Source organism: Triticum aestivum, chromosome 5A, assembly GCF_018294505.1.
Source record: "Triticum aestivum cultivar Chinese Spring chromosome 5A, IWGSC CS RefSeq v2.1, whole genome shotgun sequence".
Lineage (NCBI taxonomy): Eukaryota > Viridiplantae > Streptophyta > Magnoliopsida > Poales > Poaceae > Triticum > Triticum aestivum.
In genome coordinates, this window is record NC_057806.1 from 351176219 (window position 1) to 351194220 (window position 18002).

At 47.1% G+C, this 18002-nt stretch overlaps 1 protein-coding gene across 4 annotated transcripts in view; it reads right to left on the reverse strand.

Annotated features, from left to right (window-relative positions):
* Positions 1 to 6679: 6679 nt before the first annotated feature.
* The window catches only part of LOC123103323 (DNA polymerase alpha-associated DNA helicase A), a 20082-nt gene continuing 8759 nt past the window's right edge, over positions 6680 to 18002 (reverse strand). For 3 of the 4 annotated variants that reach the window (XM_044524862.1, XM_044524861.1, XM_044524859.1), the window contains 3 exons: positions 14487 to 14655; positions 7449 to 7606; positions 6680 to 7281 (listed from right to left, as the gene is read on the reverse strand). In XM_044524862.1, coding sequence (XP_044380797.1) covers positions 7033 to 7281; positions 7449 to 7606; positions 14487 to 14655 — 576 coding nt within the window. In that variant the 3' untranslated portion in view covers positions 6680 to 7032. Of the gene's footprint in view, positions 7282 to 7448; positions 7607 to 14486; positions 14656 to 18002 lie in introns of those variants that run through there. The other variant, XM_044524863.1, reaches the window with a different exon arrangement.

Consider the following 18002-nt stretch of genomic DNA (forward strand, 5'->3'; position numbering starts at 1 on the left):
ATCTCATCTTTCCAGTGGCACCCTTGGAATTCCAAGTTGAGGCCAGGTTCATGCATTTCCTGTCATATCTTGCATTTGGCATCCCGCATCGCATCCCGCATAGCATAACATCTTTGCATCGTGATGATTGAGTTTGCACGTGGTTGATTGTATCCTTGTTGCTGTTTGTCTTGTTTGGGTAGAGCCGGGAGACGAGTTCGCTAACGAGGAGCCCGTTGAGTTTGCTCTCGAGGATCCAGTCAACTCTGACAACTGTGCAGGCAAGATGATCATACCCTCGAAATCACTACTATCTTTGCTATGCTAGTTTGCTCGCTCTTTTGCTATGCCATTGCTACGATGCCTACCACTTGCTTGAAAGCCTCCTAAATTGCCATGTCAAACCTCTAACCCACCATTGTCCTAGCAAACTGTTGATTGGCTATGTTACCGCTTTGCTCAGCCCCTCTTATAGCGTTGCTAGTTGCAGGTGAAGATTGGAGGCCGTTCCTTGTTGGAACATCTTTTATTTACTTGTTGGGATATCATTATATTGCTATGTTGTCTTAATGCATCTATATACTTGGTAAAGGGTGGAAGGCTCGGCCTCTCGCCTAGTGTTTTGTTCCACTCTTGCCGCCCTAGTTTCCGTCATATCGGTGTTATGTTCCCGGATTTTGCGTTCCTTACGCGGTTGGGTTATAATGGGAACCCCTTGATAGTTCGCCTTGATTAAAGCTTTTCCAGCAATGCCCAACCTTGGTTTTACCATTTGCCACCTACCTTTTCTTTCCCTTGGGTTCTGCAGACTCAAGGGTCATCTTATTTTAACCCCCCCCCCCGGGGCCAGTGCTCCTCTGAGTGTTGGTCCAAACTGTCAGCCGCCGGTGGCTACCAGGGGCAACTCTGGGCTGGCCTACCGGAAGTTTGGACAATCTGAGTGTGCCCTGAGAAAGAGATATGTGCAGCTCCTATCGGGATTTGTCGGCACATTCGGGCGGTGTTGCTGGTCTTGTTTTAACCTGTCGAAGTGTCTTGAGTTACCGAGATACCAAGTCTGATCGGAACGTCTTGGGAGGAGGTCTATTCCTTCGTTGACCGTGAGAGCTTGTCATGGGCTAAGTTGGGACTCCCCTGCAGGGATTGAACTTTCGAAAGCCATGCCCGCGATTATGGGCAGATGGGAATTTGTTAATGTCCGGTTGTAGATAACTTGAACCTTAAATTAATTAAAATGAATCAACTGAGTGTGTTGCCGTGATGGCCTCTTCTCGGCGGAGTCCGGGAAGTGGACACGGTGTTGGAGTAATGTTTGCGCAGGTTTTTCTCTAGCTTCTTGCTCATGCTTTGCCTCCTCTTCTCGCTCTCTTTTGTGCATAAGTTAGCCACCATACTTGCTAGTCGCTTGCTGCAGCTCCACTCATATTTTACCTTGCCTTACCTATAAGCTTGAATAGTCTTGATCGCGAGGGTGCGAGATTGCTGAGTCCCTGTGGCTCACAGATTACTATTACACCAGATGCAGGGCCTGATGATTCCGCTCCAGGAGACGCGTATGAGCTCAAGTGGGAGTTCGACGAAGACTCTCAACGATACTATGTTTCCTTTCCCGACGATCAGTAGTGGTGCCCAGTTGGGGGTGATTGGGACCGTGTCGCATGTTGGGTTCTCTTTTATTTTGGCGCCGTAGTCGGGCCATGAGTGTTTGGATGATGTAATGTTATTTATGCACTTGATTGACGTGGCGAGTGTAAGCCAACTATGTTATCTCCCTTTTTATTATCATATTACATGGGATGTTGTGAAGATTGCCTAACTTGCGACATATGCCTTCAATGCGATTATATCTCTAAGTCGTGCCTCGACACGTGGGAGCTATAGTCGCATCGAGGGTGTTTCAGTATTCATCTCAACAATCATACATGCATACTAAAAGGAATTTAAACAATCATCTAATACAATTTCATATGTGTGTATTATTTCATACATAGATACAAGAACCCATGCAAATGATTTACAATACAAATTAACAACACACATGTTTCCCCAATGGTTACAACTCATCTACAAATCCAAAATCATCCCCATTATTTCAATATTCCATACAAAATTCGAATCCATCAAGAACTTGGGTTTCCACCCAAACTTGCACAAATATGATAGATGTGAAGGATTTTTCGGATGAAAAGGAGTGGATCGGAGGAGAATACCTTCTGGTAGGGATTGAGGCAGAAATCCACAAAGAAAAACTTCAGATCTATGAGATTCAAAGGGGAAGGGAGAGGAACCCGCAGCCGGCCCTCCCTGTTCTTGGGGCAACTACGAGCGGGCTGGGTGAGAGCTGGCTCACGCCGGTTAGTAATCGCTAGCATATCGCCTATGTGTTAGGCACTATGCTGTGTACCGTAGCGCCTTTCACAGAGGCGCTACTTAAACGCGCGTGGGGCCCACCCTGGCTTTGGGATGCCACACTGGCAAAGACTGTAGCGCCTGTCAGTCGGACACTGCCCCGTGTCACATAGCGCCTACGTGTTGGGTGCTACCCGAAAGGGTTAGTCATGTAAAATTCCTTCGCGGGGAGTTTATGTTTGAATCTGTTTCAGCTTTGGGTTATTTTTGTCCACTTTTCCCACAAGCTCTATGTTGTCCCCACCGCGGAATGTGCAGCGGTGAGTGAGTGGCCCAACAATGATCAGAGCACATGCTTTACTGTAGTGAGGTGCTCGGTCGTCAGGCGCCTCCATGAAACGGTTAACAAAGCCAACTGCATAAGTGATGTCAGGGCGTCTATGCATACGTGCGCACGGTGGCTCTCGGCTCCAGATGTGTGCGAGGGGTGCAGATCGACGGTTGGGCGTGGCGGTGGCTGGCGTATGTCGGGCGCGGGAACCAACCGGGCGTGGCGGGTGTGCTGCTCTAGAGTGTGAGGTGTGCTACGGGTGGTGGACCTGCTCGTCTGCTCTGCTGCTTCGCTCGCAGCTCCGATCTGGATCTGGCGTGAGCTGTTTCTTCGATCTGGTGCTGCTCTTCGCGATGTGGTGTTGGTTGTTGCGGTGGTGGTGGCTGCGGTGGTGCTACGGTGGTGGACGGCGGCTTCGGCCGGGGGGCGGTGCGTTTCTGGTCGCGCTGGATCGTGGGATCCCGTGGCCAGAGTGAGGTCGGCCTCGGCAGGGGTGGTCGTTAGTTGGTGGCGGGCTGTTGGCACATCCCCGGGAGAAATCCTTACTCCGGTATCCACCGGAGCCGGCGACGGCGGCGCCCGCGGGTGCCGCGATCTTTCTTGGAAGCGTCGTCGTGGAGGTGCGCTCCTCCTCCCCACGGCTTTGGCTCTGGAGGAAAACCTTAGATCCGCTGGATCGGGCGATGGAGGCGTATTTGCGTCTTTCTCCTCCTTGGGGGTATCGTCTCGGAGCAGGCTACGACCGGGAGACTGGTGGATGACGGCATCTTCGCCGTGGAGGGCAGCATCTTCGTTGCGCGGTTTGCTGAGGCGGGGCGCTGGTTTCTGTTTGGCAACGATGATGGCGTCGAGTGAAGCTTGGGTCGCGGCGTGGTCTTCGGTAGTCGGTTCTTCCCGGCGTGTCCGAGGTGCTCTCCCGTGGTTGCTGGTTGCTTTGAAGTCGGAGCTGCGTTGGAACGAGTCCAGGTGGTGACAGATGAGAGGCACTCAGTGGTCGTTTGCGGGGGGGGGGGGGGGGGGGGGCACGGTCGGCGCAAGTCCTGCATATTTTTCTTGCGTTGCTCGTCGTCAAAGTTAAAGTTGTCGGTTGCTTGTGTGTGTGGCCATCTGTTGGCATGTGCCGTCGTGGCTTTTGTGCTATATTGATGGCCAGGTTGACCGGTGGTGCCCATATCATGTGGGCTGTGTTGTACCGATTTTAGCCCGGTTTTTCGTCAATTAACCGGACGATTCTCTTCTTAATTAATAAAAATGGCAAGTCTTTTGTCTCGTTTAAAAAAAATAGTCCGATAGGCGTCAGCGCGCGGTGTTGAGCTTGCCTTGCTCAGCTTGTAGTTCGCCTCAGGAAGAACGTGATAGGGGTTGCAACCAGCCATGCCTGCTTTGTCTAGCATCTTAGCGGCGTATGCTACCTGGTCAATGGTGATACCGTGCTTGGACTGATGCACCTCGAACCCGTGGACACCTGTGCATACATTTAGGCTTTTCTGAGAAATATGTTATTGACTCAGCTTGAAATAGTCTTTTCGTCTCGTTTTATAGATAAAGCATTGGCGAAAATGCCTTTTGGAGCTCGGCCTCTATGGAGGCCGGTTTTTGAAAAACACAAAAATCATGAAAATTCATATTTTTACAATTCAAAAAAATCTGAAAAAAATTACAGATATACATGGAGGCATAACACACATGTGTATAAATTTTTAGGACGAAATACGTTGAAATGAAGGCTGTGCAAAAAAGACAAATCTGAGGCCTTTTAACACATGTTACTATTCATTCTCAAAGTCCAGAAATTTGTCTTTTTTCTATAGGTCGCATTTCGAAGTATTTCATCTTGAATTTTTACACACACATGCATTTCATCCGTGTATAGTTACATATTTATTTTCAGAATTTTTTGAAGTCAAAAAGTTTGAATTTTGAATTTTTCAAAAATAAAGGGCTCCATGGAGCTCGGTCACCAAAACGCCCTACTCATGGTTCATACAACAAGTATCGAAATCTCAATCGAGAAATGACGGCTAGGGCCACAACACAAACATGTCCAAAAAAGCATAAAAAAATCATAAGAAACCACCTAGTGGCGGCCGCCAAGCGGCACTAAGATAACGAAAGCCGACGTGCTATAGCAGGGGCGCATCCAGCATGAGGTCGAGACGGTCGCGGTCACGCTGCCTCGACAGCAAGTGCCAGTGCTACAGAAAAGCAAGGAATTTGAAGGAGCCAGATGCCTTCCGCGGGAAGACTTTCTCAATCACCATTTTATTACGAGTCATCCATGCATCCACGCATGCCTTCATAGGTCGTAGCCGTTCTATCCGCGGCACATGTCTATTTAGCTCCTCTACGTGCTTCTAGAGAAAATGCATCAACTGAGCCCGAGAGAATGCTCCAACCTAGCCTGATTTTAAATTAACAAAGTCATCAATTGACAAGGATGACAAAGACACCATAGTATAGAGAATTGAAAGCAAAGCGAAACAAAGATACAAAGAGCTATGAGAAACGACTCAAAGGCAACAACAAACACCGCTGGCATCGACCACGGCGAAGCCAAAACCAACTAACCCAACTAAGGCCGCAGAAAGAGGGCACACACCGGGCATGTATCGTGCCGGTGACTGCAACCAAATGGCCAAGGATGAGCAACACAAGATCTATCTTCCACGCTGCAATGGGCCACTATCTTTTCACCCACACTCGACGGGTGCTGCATCGGCGACAAACGGTGAGGTTCCACTAGAACCCCGACCAAGGAGCCCAAGTTGCCATAGCGGCACAACAACAACAGACCCACAAGCAACGGAGACCGACCACTATCGTTGTCGACAACTGCAAAGACAAGACGTCAGCCAAGAGTCGTTGATCGAAGGCGAAGAACCACATATAAGGCCAAAGAGGGGCAACACAATGTGACGGTCGTGCATTAGAATCGTCGGAGCCAGGGCTCCCACTAGGCAGTGTACCACCAACATCAGTAAAGGGGACACCGATCCCCTCGGACACGCACGTGGGCAATCCGCACCGGTGGTAGGGACCCTCCACACCAGGAGCCACGCCGGCTGTCACAGAGAAGACCAGGCCACCTCAATCCTTCACCGAACTCCCAATAGCTCCACCACCGCAAGAGCAATCCCCGGATGATGCCTTCAGGAAGGAACACGAGACCATGTGCCATTGTCGCCCAAGCAGGGAGGGCAAGCTTTCACCTATGCTTGACCGGGGGGGGGGGGGGATCCACACCAGAGCCTCAAGGAAGGAGAACGGGGCCGGAAGGCGTCACCTTTAGAGTGTCCGCCACATTGGCCAGGGGTTTCCCCCGGAATCATGCCCAACCACCAGATCCGCTCGTCAGCGCCTCGGGGACGACAACCAGAGCCGCCAGGGACCAAAGCCGGCACGAATCGGGAGATAGCCCTCCGCCACCCGCACAACCAGGGAGGTAGCCCACCAGCACCCGCCGCACAAGCCACCCACCGGAGCCGCCTCCCCAAACGCCAAGGCACTCCAGCAAGCCGGAGCTGCCTGATCCCCGCCGCCATCTTTAGAGGTGTCGCGCTTCTGCGCCGGTGAGCACCTCTAGTGGTGGCGAAGGGAGAGAGAAGTGGGGGGGGGGGGGGAGGGGGGACAAGGAGGCGACTCAGGGGTTGCAGCAGTGGTTACCCATAGATGCAACGAGTGTCCACAGCCTCAGCGCTGCTCCACCGTAATGTACGGCTGTGAGCTCCTACTATACTTTTAGTGCCTGTTCAGAACCTCTCCCGTCACGAAACTCCGCTCCGCGCGTGGAGCTCGGTTTGAGCCACTCTCCGCAGTTGTGCTGCCGCTCCCTCCGCTCTGAGAGCTGCATTGTGGAGCGGAGAGGATCCGAACAGGGCCTTAACATAGAGCCAGTTAAGATTGTGGGAGATTTTGGAGGGGCAGGTTCTAGAAGCTGGGGAGGGGGCAGATTCTGGGTTGAAATAGCCCTTAATCCTGAGATTTCAAGTTAGTGTACATCTTCGTAATCGAATATTCCAGTGTGCAACACTCGATAATATTCAACCATCGTCAGGTAAGCAGTAAGTATATTACAACCCAGGCCAGTTAAGTTCAAAAAAACAAACCCCAGGCCAGTTAATTGTTTCTGCTGCTAAACGCAAAAACTGCATGATAAACAACTTGGTCTGGCCACACAGTTCATTCAGGACAGCCAATCGCCAAAAGTACCAGCCTCAGAACCGTAGTAAATGATGGACCTCCCAGTTTTACCACTCAAGAACTGCGGTGACATATGCATGGAGCCATGGAGTAACAGAACACTGAAGCATTGCCGATTTGCGGAGAAACAGAATACTGAAGCATTGCCGATTTGCTGGCAAGTGAGCGGAGCACTAATTGATGGAAGGCAAAGCAGGTGGGCTGAAGCCAAGGCCATAATCACCACCGTAGGAACCAGGTTCAACATGCCTTACTTGGCCATGCTGACGGATATGGCGAAGGAGCCTGGCCAGGAACTCATTGTTGCAAATCGTAGAACTATCGCACACAAGTGCGACATGCCTCCGTGCCCTGGTAATGGCTACGTTCATGCGCCTGTTGTCGCCAAGGAACCCTACCGCTCCCAAGGAGTTTGACCGAACCTAGCAGGATTGAGAAACAAACGTCATTTCATTTCTGCCTTTGATATACTGTCGGGTCCAGATAAGAGGAAAAGGAGTGTCCTGTTACTTTATCTACGTATGATTTATGCAGTTCAAGGACACCTCAACGAATTAGAAAGAGAACAGCACAAAACTGTTGTTCTTACCATTGATATGACCACCGCATCTGCCTCCCTCCCCTGGAAGCTATCTATGGTTGACACCTCAACACCCAAAGCCTCTGGATATTCTTCTAGTCTATCTCTTAAAAGTTGTACCTGAGCAATGTAAGGCGACTGAACAGCAATGGAAGTTGGAGAGACCCCTGCAAAGATTGGTTTCGGCAGTTATGTAGAGCAAGACTCAGGCGTAGTTAAGATCAAATGGTTCGGTGGATAAGACAAGTGCTAACAGATTGCCCCAGTGCAAATGCAGAATCAAGAAAGGAAGGCCTTATCTAAGGCTAAGTTATGTGCACTTTGCAGTGAATGATGATTTAAAATATACTAATATGCACTACTAGAAGACAAATACCAAGGATGTAAGTTAGTGTGTTTGCATTATTACGGTTATATTGAAACAAAATTGGCAAGACTGGAGTGGATTTTTTTCTTAGATAATATTGTTAATGGTTAACATCGTTTATTTCCTCTGATTCCCTGAAAATTATCGTTTTGGACATAGGTGGAAATTATCTGTCAAAGTTGTGTTTCAGAGTATTTGAATGTCCAAAAGGACAACATATAGGGAACTGGAGGGAGCAGTACCTTTTAATAGGCAAGAATAATTAATTAGTCTCTCTCACATCTAAATCTCACAATCCCTGTCACCTGTCAGGCCTTCATGCATTGTTTATCCGCATTATGAACTAATGTTTATAACATTTGGAATCCAAGCTACAACACCATGGCTTCTACTTCTGCTGCACTGGTTTAAATGACAGAGTGGAGTGGGAGACCACAACAACAACAACAAAGCCTTTAGTCCCAAACAAATTGGGTAGGCTAAAGATAAAAACCATAAGATCTCGCGACTAACTCGTGGTTCTGGCACATGGATAGCAAGCTTCCACGCCGCCCTATCCATGGCTAGTTCTTTGGTGATACTCCAGTCCTTCAGATCTCGCTTTACGGACTCCTCCCATATCAAGTTCGGTCTACCCCGACCTCTCTTGACATTATCAGCACACTTTAGCCGTCCGCTATGCACTGGAGCTTCTGAAGGCCTGTGTTGAATATGCCCAAACCATCTCAGACGATGTTGGACAAGCTTCTCTTCAATCGGTGCTACCCCAAATCTATCTCGTATATCATCATTCCGGACTCGGTCCTTCCTTGTGTGGCCACACATCCATCTCAACATGCACATCTCCGCCACACCTAACTGTTGAACATATCGCCTTTTAGTCGGCCAACACTCAGCGCCATATAGCATTGCGGGTCGAATCACCGTCCAATAGAACTTGCCTTTTAGCTTTTGTTGCACTCTCTTGTCACAGAGAATGCCGTAAGCTTGGCACCACTTCAACCATCCGGCTTTGGTTCGATGATTCACATCTTCATCGATATCCCCATCCTTCTACAACATTGACCCCAAATATCGAAAGGTATCCTTCTGAGGCACCACCTGCCCATCAAGGCTAACCTCCTCCTCCTCGTGCCTAGTAGTACTGAAACCGCACCTCATGTACTCGGTTTTAGTTATACTAAGTCCAAAACCTTTCGATTCCAAGGTTTGTCTCCATAGTTCTAACTTCCTATTGACCCTTGTCTGACTGTCATTGACTAGCACCACACTATCCGCAAAGAGCATACACCATGGGATATCTCCTTGTATATCCCTTGTGGTCATCCATCCCAAAGGAAAAAGACAAGGGCCTGGTGTAGTCTTATTTTAATCGGGAAGTCATCAGTGTCGCCATCACTTGTTCTAGCACTTGTCACAACATTATCGTACATGTCCTTGATGAGGGTAATGTACTTTGCTAGTACTCTATGTTTCTCCAAGGCCCACCACATGACATTCCACGGTATCTTATCATAGGCCTTCTCCAAGTCAATGAACACCATATGCAGGTCCTTTTGCTCCCTGTATCTCTCCATAAGTCGTCGAACCAAGAAAATGGCTTCCATGGTCAACCTCCCAAGCATGAAACCAAACTGATTTTTGGTCATGCTTGTCATTCTTATTAAGCGACGCTCAATGACTCTCTCCCAAGCTTCATTGTATGGTTCATCAGCTTCATTGCACGGTAATTAGTACAACTCTGAACCCCCCCCCCCTTCTTCTTGAAGATTGGTACTAATATACTCCGTCTCAATTGCGGTTGCCCGAAAAATGAGGTTGAAAAGCTTGGTTAGCCATACTGTCGCTATGCCCCCGAGGCCTCCCCACACCTCAATGGGGATACAATCAGGGCCCGTTCCTTGCCTCCTCTTGTCCTTTTTAAAGCCTCCTTGATCTCATCTCCTGGATTTGCTGCACAAAACGTCTGTTGCTATCATCAAATGAGTCGTCCAATTCAATGGTAGAGCTCTCATTCTCCCCATTGAACCACTTGTCGAAGTACTCCCATCATCTATGCTTAATCTCCTCGTCCTTCACCACGAGCTGGTCTGCTTTGTCTTCCTCTCTTGGATCTTGGTCATCTTATAGATGTCCCTTTCGCCTTTCTTCGTGTCTAACCGTTGGTAGAGGTCCTCATACGCCCGACCCCTTGCTTCACTCACAGCTTGCTTTGCTGCCTTCTTTGCCATCCTGTAGTTCTCTATGTTGTCTACACTCCTATCTAGGTATAGGCGTCTGAAACAGTCTTTCTTCTCCTTAATAGCCTTCTGGACAGCATCATTCCACCACCAGGTACCTTTAACTTCACTTCTACTTCCCCTAGACACTCCAAATTTCTCTTAGGCCACCTTACGAATGCAAGTCACCATCTTCATCCACTAAAATCATGGTTCCTAAGTACACCATTAGATTAACTGAAGGGATTACATGACAAAGGAGGTATGGTAAGCTACTCCGATGAAGATTAACTTTAGCCAAAATATCAATTTACCCCGGGCATGCAAATCAACTTAAGGGATTCTGTTGGTTCAGGATAAAACCAATAAACTAAATACCAATAAAGTGTATGTATTTGTTCGGGTTCGGGGCCCATAGACACAAGGGTCCTTCACTTAAAGTCCATAATTAGAGGACACAAACTACTCAACATGAACATGCATTATCTAGTAACCAGTGAATGTGCAATGTTTGCTTTCTTAAGCGTGCAAAAAGCATTATTGAAGTTAGAGAAGCAGCAAAGTGAGATCAATCTCATGGTAAGAGCCTTAGATTCATATTGGAAGCTATCTCTGCCATGCCAGCTTCTAAACCACATTGGATGATTGGAGAATATTGTAGTGTTAGCACTAGAGGAAGGGCAACGAGACAGCGAGAGTGGTCATGATGTGATTGTTATGGTTGTGCCTCCACCACCAACAACACCTTGCTCACCACCGATGACAAAGGTTGTGATCTTGCACAATTGTTAAGCATCTTTGTGACCAAGAACTGTTCTATCCGAGGTGTGGCTTCAGATAAGTGCCTCTGGTTAAGCTGGGGTGTTGTTATGTTTGCTCCATCCGTGTGGCACCACGTGACGGAGAGGCATTTGCTACTTCCAGAATGGCAGTTTGCGATGGCAGAGGAGCTTGCTGCTCTTGAGCATACCGGCATGTGGGATCTTGTTTCTCTTCCTCCCGGTGTTCGTCCCATCCAGTTGATAAGGGGTACTACAAGGTTTAAGAATGGCTCCGATGGTTCTCTGAGCCGTTACAAAGCTCGTCTTGTGGCTCATGGCTTTCAACAGGAGCATGGCAGTTATGAGACTTTAGCTCCTGTGGCCCATATGACCACTATTCGCACACTTGTCGTGACCTCTGGTCTTCACCTTGTCGTACAGTTGCTCAGTTGATGTTAAGAGCCTTTCTTAATGGTGAGTTGGGTGAGAAGGTTTACATGCAGCCCCCACTTGAGTATTTGGTTCCTGATGGCATGGTATGACGTCTTCATTGCTCTCTCTATGGCCTTAAGCAAGGCCCCCCACGCCTGGTTTGAGTGTTTTACCTTTGTGGTGATTGCCGCTGGTTTTTCAGCGAGTGCTCATGATACAGCGATGTTTGTCCACCATTATACTCGTGGTCGGACTCTTCTTGTATACATTGATGACATGATTATCACTGGCGACGACCCCGAGTATATAGGCTTTGTGAAGGCTCGTCTTGGTGAGCAGTTTCTTATGTTTGATCTTGGCCCTCTTCGCTACTTTCTTGGGATCGAGGTCTCTTCTACCTCTGATGGCTTTTCTATTTCCCAGGAAAAGTATATCCAGGATCTTCTTGCTCGTGCTGCTCTTACTAATGCGCACTGTTGAGACTCCCATGGAGCTCAATGTTCACCTCCGTGATACTGATGATGACCCCTTGTTTGATCCGACGTGTTATCATCATCTTGTTGGGAATCTTGTCTATCTAGCTGTCACTTGTCCGGATATCTGTTATCCGGTCCATATTTTGAGTCAGTTTGTCTCTGCTCTCACTTCGTTTCACTATAGCCACCTCCTTTGTGTTCTCCGATATCTTCGGGGCACGACCTCTCACTACATGTTCTTTCCTCGCGCTGGTTCCTTATAGCTTCAAGCCTATTCGGATGCTATATGGGCTATAGATCCCTCGGATCCCCGTTCACTTCCTGCTTATTGTGTTTTTCTTGATGGTTCTCTCATTGCATGGAAGACGAAGAAGCAGACTGCAGTTTCCCGTTCGAGTGCATAGGCTAAGTTGTGAGCTATGGCTCTTTTGACGACAGAGATGACTTGGTTACGGTGGTTACTTCAGGACTTTCGTATTTATGTCACTACACCTACTCTACTATTGTCTAACAGCACAGGTGCTATTAGCATTGTGCGCGGCCTTGTGAAGCCTGACCTCCAAGCATATTGGTGTTGATGCTTTGTATGTGGGCGCTGGTGTGCAGGATCAGGTTATTGCTCTTCAGTATGTGCCTTCCGAGTTACAGTTGGCGGATTTCTTTACGAAGACCCAGACTAGAGTGCAACATGTCTTCTATCTCTCAAAACTTAGTGTTGTTTATCCACCATGTGTTTGAGGGGGGGGGGGGGTGTTAAGAGTTAATTGTAGCATGTATATTTTCCTTGTTGTATGAGGGGTTTCCTGCATATTTACCATTTGTACATGTATATATATTGGCCATTGGCCCTCGGGGAATACAAGTTGCATATTTCCTAACAACCCCCCCCCCCCCCCCCACACACCACACACACCAGCCTCAACAACGTCAAGTCACGCTAATGGCTGCCCATGGTCGTCAACTACCTCTCGAGTTCTAATGCCCTCCAATCGAGGGGCAATTAGCTGCCACAAAAGCATGAGGATGAGCTGCCGCAAAGGAGAGAGGTATTCATCTGGAAAATTACTGTTCAAGTGCCATTCGGATGCCCTGAATAGTAACCACAGTAGTGTAACTCATGGGTTTTAGATGGTTATATTCCATTGCATTGTTGTACTTATAATTAGCTGAGATGAGATAAGATAAGATACTGTTAGACAAAGGAATTATTTGGATGTTGAGACATTATTTGGCTAACATTCTATTAGTTTTTTGTTAGATACTCTTCTTAGAGGCTTATTAAGTTTCATGCACCAACCAGTAGAGCCATAAGTCTGAACTGACTAAGAGGTTGGACATCCACATATACTTCAACACCCCGTGTCATGTGTGGTTCAATAAGGCCTAGACGTGAACAGAAAGAGGGCAAGCAATTTTTATTTAAACTGTGGAAGCAATAGATAGGCTCTTGGCCCAGTGGCAAGAGCGTGATGGTGTCCCTACACAGAACCCAGTTCAAATCTTGTGGGTGGATATCATCTTGATTATTTCGCGGATTGAATTCAGTGTCCCACAACTTTCTTAATCGAAATACAATCGGGCTCCTCCACCGTTGGTCTTGTTTATTTTTCTTAAATAGGGAAAGCATTACTGAAGTAACTTTCTTCATCAGAGGGTGTGTTGAAGTAACTTCCTTCATCAATTCATATTTTTTATTCTACTGGTTGGTGCATGAAACTTAATATGGTATCAGAGTCAAGAGGTCTTGGGTTCAAGTCTCACGCGTGGCTCTATAAGGCCTAAACGTGAGCAAAAACAGGTCAGCAAAAAATCTATTTAAATTGTGAAAGCCGAAACTTCAACCCAAGGCCACTTGGCTCTGATACCATATACGGATTGGGGAATCCACATATACTTCAACACATTAAGTTTCATGCACCAACCGTTAGAAATAAAAGTCCAAATTGACGGACAAGGTTGGGCAATCTACATATAATTCAACACCCCCTTTCATGTGTGGCTTGATAAGGCCTAAATGTGGACAGAAAGAGGGGAAGCAATTCTTTTATTTAAATGGCAAAAGCTGAGACTTGAACACAAAACTTCTTTCCTCTTTTCTTTTTGTCCAGAAAGTTGTAGGGGAGGCCCTGATAGTAAATTTATATCAAATAAGAAACATATGTACAAGGAGAAACGAATGTGCAAAGAGAGAGCAAAAGTGTACAACAAGAGGGAGGCACAGAGGGAGAAGGAAAGGTCCTAAACTAGAGAGCCGAGCCAGCTACCGAAGACCTCGGCCTTGATTTTGACATCATATTAAGTTTCATGCACATGTTTGAATTGATGGAGAAGGTTGAACAACCCATATATACTTCAACCATGCCTCTCACGTGTGGCTGGCTTGATAAGGCATAAGCGTAAACAGAAAGAGGGCAAGCAATTTTTTATTTAAATCGGGAAAGCCAAGAATTGACCCAAGACCTCTTGGCTCTGACACCATATTAAGTTTCATGCACCAACCAGTAGAACACTAAGGGTGGTGAAGGGCGGGCAATTCAATGGGGCTAACTACTATATAAACAGAGGATCATACCCTTCAAAATTAAGTCTATGGTCTTATCTTTCTCCTAAGAACACTAAAGTGACAAAGGCCAATTATATTCCTCACCCAAGAGCAGCCAAAAATATTAAGGATTTCATATTGGCTGTAAATATGGGGTCATAACATCTTAAGAACAAATACAATGGCAAGTAATATACAAACATGTAAATATAGCAGCAGTACATATTAAAGAAGATATACTGAAACGTACCACACAGTACAAGATTGATGACATGTTGTGCAACTATATCTGCCTCGCCGCTGTTATAAAATGAGCCTGTTCCAGCCAGGTCTAAATGCTCCTCGCAGTCAATATTTAGGCTTCCATATGGCATTCGGGTGTCAAGTAAAAGCAAGGCACACCGAGTTATCCAAGTTTCCTGAAAGAAAGAAAATGATAATTTCCCACCACTTACAAGGTAATCATTTTGGTTCAAGAGTTTAAGCGACTATTGAAATATGAAGCAAATAATAACTGCAATAGTATCTAGTTCACCAATAATTCCAAATGAATCTCATAATAGAAACTAGGGAGGGCTTTTAGGTTTGGTCTTTTCGGTCTATAGCTCTGGCATTCTCAGAGATTTTGGAGAGAAAAGACTAAGACCCTTGCTTTCTTAGTAATGGATACATGATATCTCCTATTATAATGAAAACTTGACGTCTGATAAATAAGCTATATCGCTGATGAAACACATGTAATATGTCTAAGGAAACAAACCCAATTAACAAGAAAACTAACTAATCTTATCTATAGTGTGCCTGACTGAACAATATTGTGTGCTACAGTACTCATAGTCATACTCGTTGCAGTGGTATCACATAACTACTTACTACAGTTCCTCTAAACAGCAATACAGCATTACATTCCTCTCTAACAAGCATCTTGTCCTTGAGCTAAAGGACTAGCAAGGACAGGAGTTCTTTGTGGCACCACGAGAACAGGAGGCTCGATGCCAGCACCTTAACTTGGGAGTCTTCTGAGAGATCAGCAAGACTCCAGCAATAGTCGTCTACGAAGATGAACAACGGTTACTATCCAGGCAATGTGGATGCTGGTGGTGGTGGAATAGTCTGGGTAGTGAGCATTGTTGGACAGGAGTTAGGATGTCTGAAGTCTTCTCAGCAGAGAGAACCATGATGTTTGGCTTTCACAGAAAATGGTGTCAGGATGAGGATAAAAATCATGTAGACGATAAGCGAAAGAGCATGTATAGAGACACTTTCGAGTTTTAGATGAAAATGATAGGAAAAAACTGGGACGTGAGAACTTTCAGGAGAGAAAAGATTAGTTCATATTTTCGCTTCACTGGTAATGGGTGCTTGCTATCCTTCTGCAAGGATCTGGTTTTGACCCCCGATAAAAAATATCTTATCTCAGAATTTTTCCTCTGATACGTGTGACGTATCTGTACAGAAATTATATAAAAAAACTGGCTAATGAAGAAACTAATTATTCTTATTTGTACTTCCCAACTAGTACTGAGCAAGTTGGCGAACAGTATGTGGGTGATATTGTAACACATGCACAGTACCATCATCAGCTGCCATAATATATAGCTCACCCAGCAGTTTCAAACTGTTAGGTTGATCTCCTCTGCATAGGCCCAATGGCCTATCGGGTCCTTGATTACGCGCCCTGATCAGGGGCGCCCAACCTCCTATGGTTGACAGGCCCCCGTCGCGCTGCCTACCGATCTAGGGTGCCGCAGTAGCGACGGGAAGCACCGCCACCGCTGCTGCACACTCACCGACGCCACACGCAAAACAAGGTTCGTCTCGCAGCCGCGAACCCCACCAATATTCCCTACCGATCTAGGGTGCCGCAGTAGCGACGGGAAGCACCGCCACCGCCGCTGCACACTCACCGACGCCACAACTCCACCATGGCCACCTCGACGGGTTCATCGAGTCAAGGAGAAGGTATACTACCGATCTAATCTAGCCCACCCGATCCGAAGGTTCCATCAATGGTTTCAGAGCCTGCTAGGCTTAGATGGTTTTCGGTAGAAAAGAAAAACAGAGAAAGAAAGATCCCCTCCCGAAAGAAACAATAACCCTAACAGCCTGTTTGGTAGTTTAAAGGAAAGGGAATGGGAGTTTTCAAGAGGGAGTTTGTTGGGTGATTAGGCTTGGGAAGTGGACTGTTAGTCCCAGTCCCACGTTTGGCAACTGTTGGGAATTACTTGTGGGAATTTAACAGAAAAAATAATTCCTCTCTTTAGTTCACGAGTCAAAGTAATAGAAGATGCCGAGGACATGTTTGTTTATGTACAAAATTGAACCAGCCCTTGTTTGGCGCAACAAACAAACTGTTTTTTCTTTGCCAATTCCCATTCCCTGGCTGAATTACCAGCCCTCCCCTGGGAAGAGATTAGCGGGAGTTCGCCCCCTCAACTCCCCATCCCTTTTCTTTCTCAATTCCCATACCCTCCAACCATACAAGTGATTTTTAGTCTCCCACCCTCTCAATTCCCATTCCCTACTCCAACTTCCCCCGAACCAAACAGGCTGTAAAGAGAAAAAAAGAGGGGAGAAGGGAAAAGCAACAGCTCGCTGGCAAAGAGCGCCGCCGCAAGGCCGCGCCGTTCCTCTCGATCCGGATGGGCATCGGCAAGCCGAGCCGTTCGGAAGAAGAACACGGGCAGTGGGGGGCTCTACGCCTTCGCCACCGCCGAAAGGACGGGTCCCACTTACCGGACGGCCACGCGGTCGCCGGCAAAGGGCGCCGCCGTTGAACCGCTTGACGGCGGTGCACCCACCTACGGGTGCACGCACGCGCCGGCAAGGGGGACAAGGCCGGGCACCGCCGCATCGGAAAGCCGTTGTCGGGCGCACAGGGGAGCAGAGGAGGGCTCAGCTCGCCTCTCTCTCTGCCACGGGTGGGGAGGAAAGGAGGGGGAGGGCAAGAGAAGCTGGCGCAGCGCGGTGGCATTCGCCGCCGGCGGCCGGGCATTGCCCTTGCGGGAGAAAAACGAAGCAGGGCAGAGAAAGGGGAAATGGACTAGGGTTTCCCCGAGCGGCGCGGTGGTTTTGTTCGACCGGAACGAGCGGGTGATCGTCCGATCAAAACCAACGGCCACGATCAGTAACCTAACGTGGCATGGGCCTTCTGGGTCGAAAGTGGAAGGAGAGGCCGGCAGCGGCGGCGCACGCACATGCGCTGGGCCGAGACCGGGCTGAGCTGTCATTTTCTTTTTTATTTGTTTTTCTGTCCAGTTTTTTGGCCAATTTTCACACAATGTTTTTTCTATTCAAAATTGTCCAACGAAAATTTTGTTTTAGAAAATAGAAAAGTAAAGGAAATGCTTCTGAAAAGTAAAAAGTTCATGAATTTTTTATTCATGTTTTTTCCGCTGCAAATAATTAAAAGTGCTCTTTTAAAAAGTAAATAGAACTAAAGTGAAATTAAATTTTAAAAAGCATGTTTGAAGTGATTATGATTCTGTTATTTTATGACCAACGTTGTTAATAACATGATCATGATTTGTTATTGTTATAAAAGGTGCATTTATTTCTACTTTTGCCCAACGGTGATATATATTTAATTGCATAAACAGTTGTATGTTTAATTTTGACCAACGTTAGATTAAAGCATGCAATTGTTGTCATGATCTCACTTCATTGTGGTTTTAGGAGGGTACCACTTGATGAGTTGCCTCAAGGATGTTCCAACCCTCAGAGGTGATAACTACACTGAATGGAGAAAGAAAGTTGCTTGACTTTT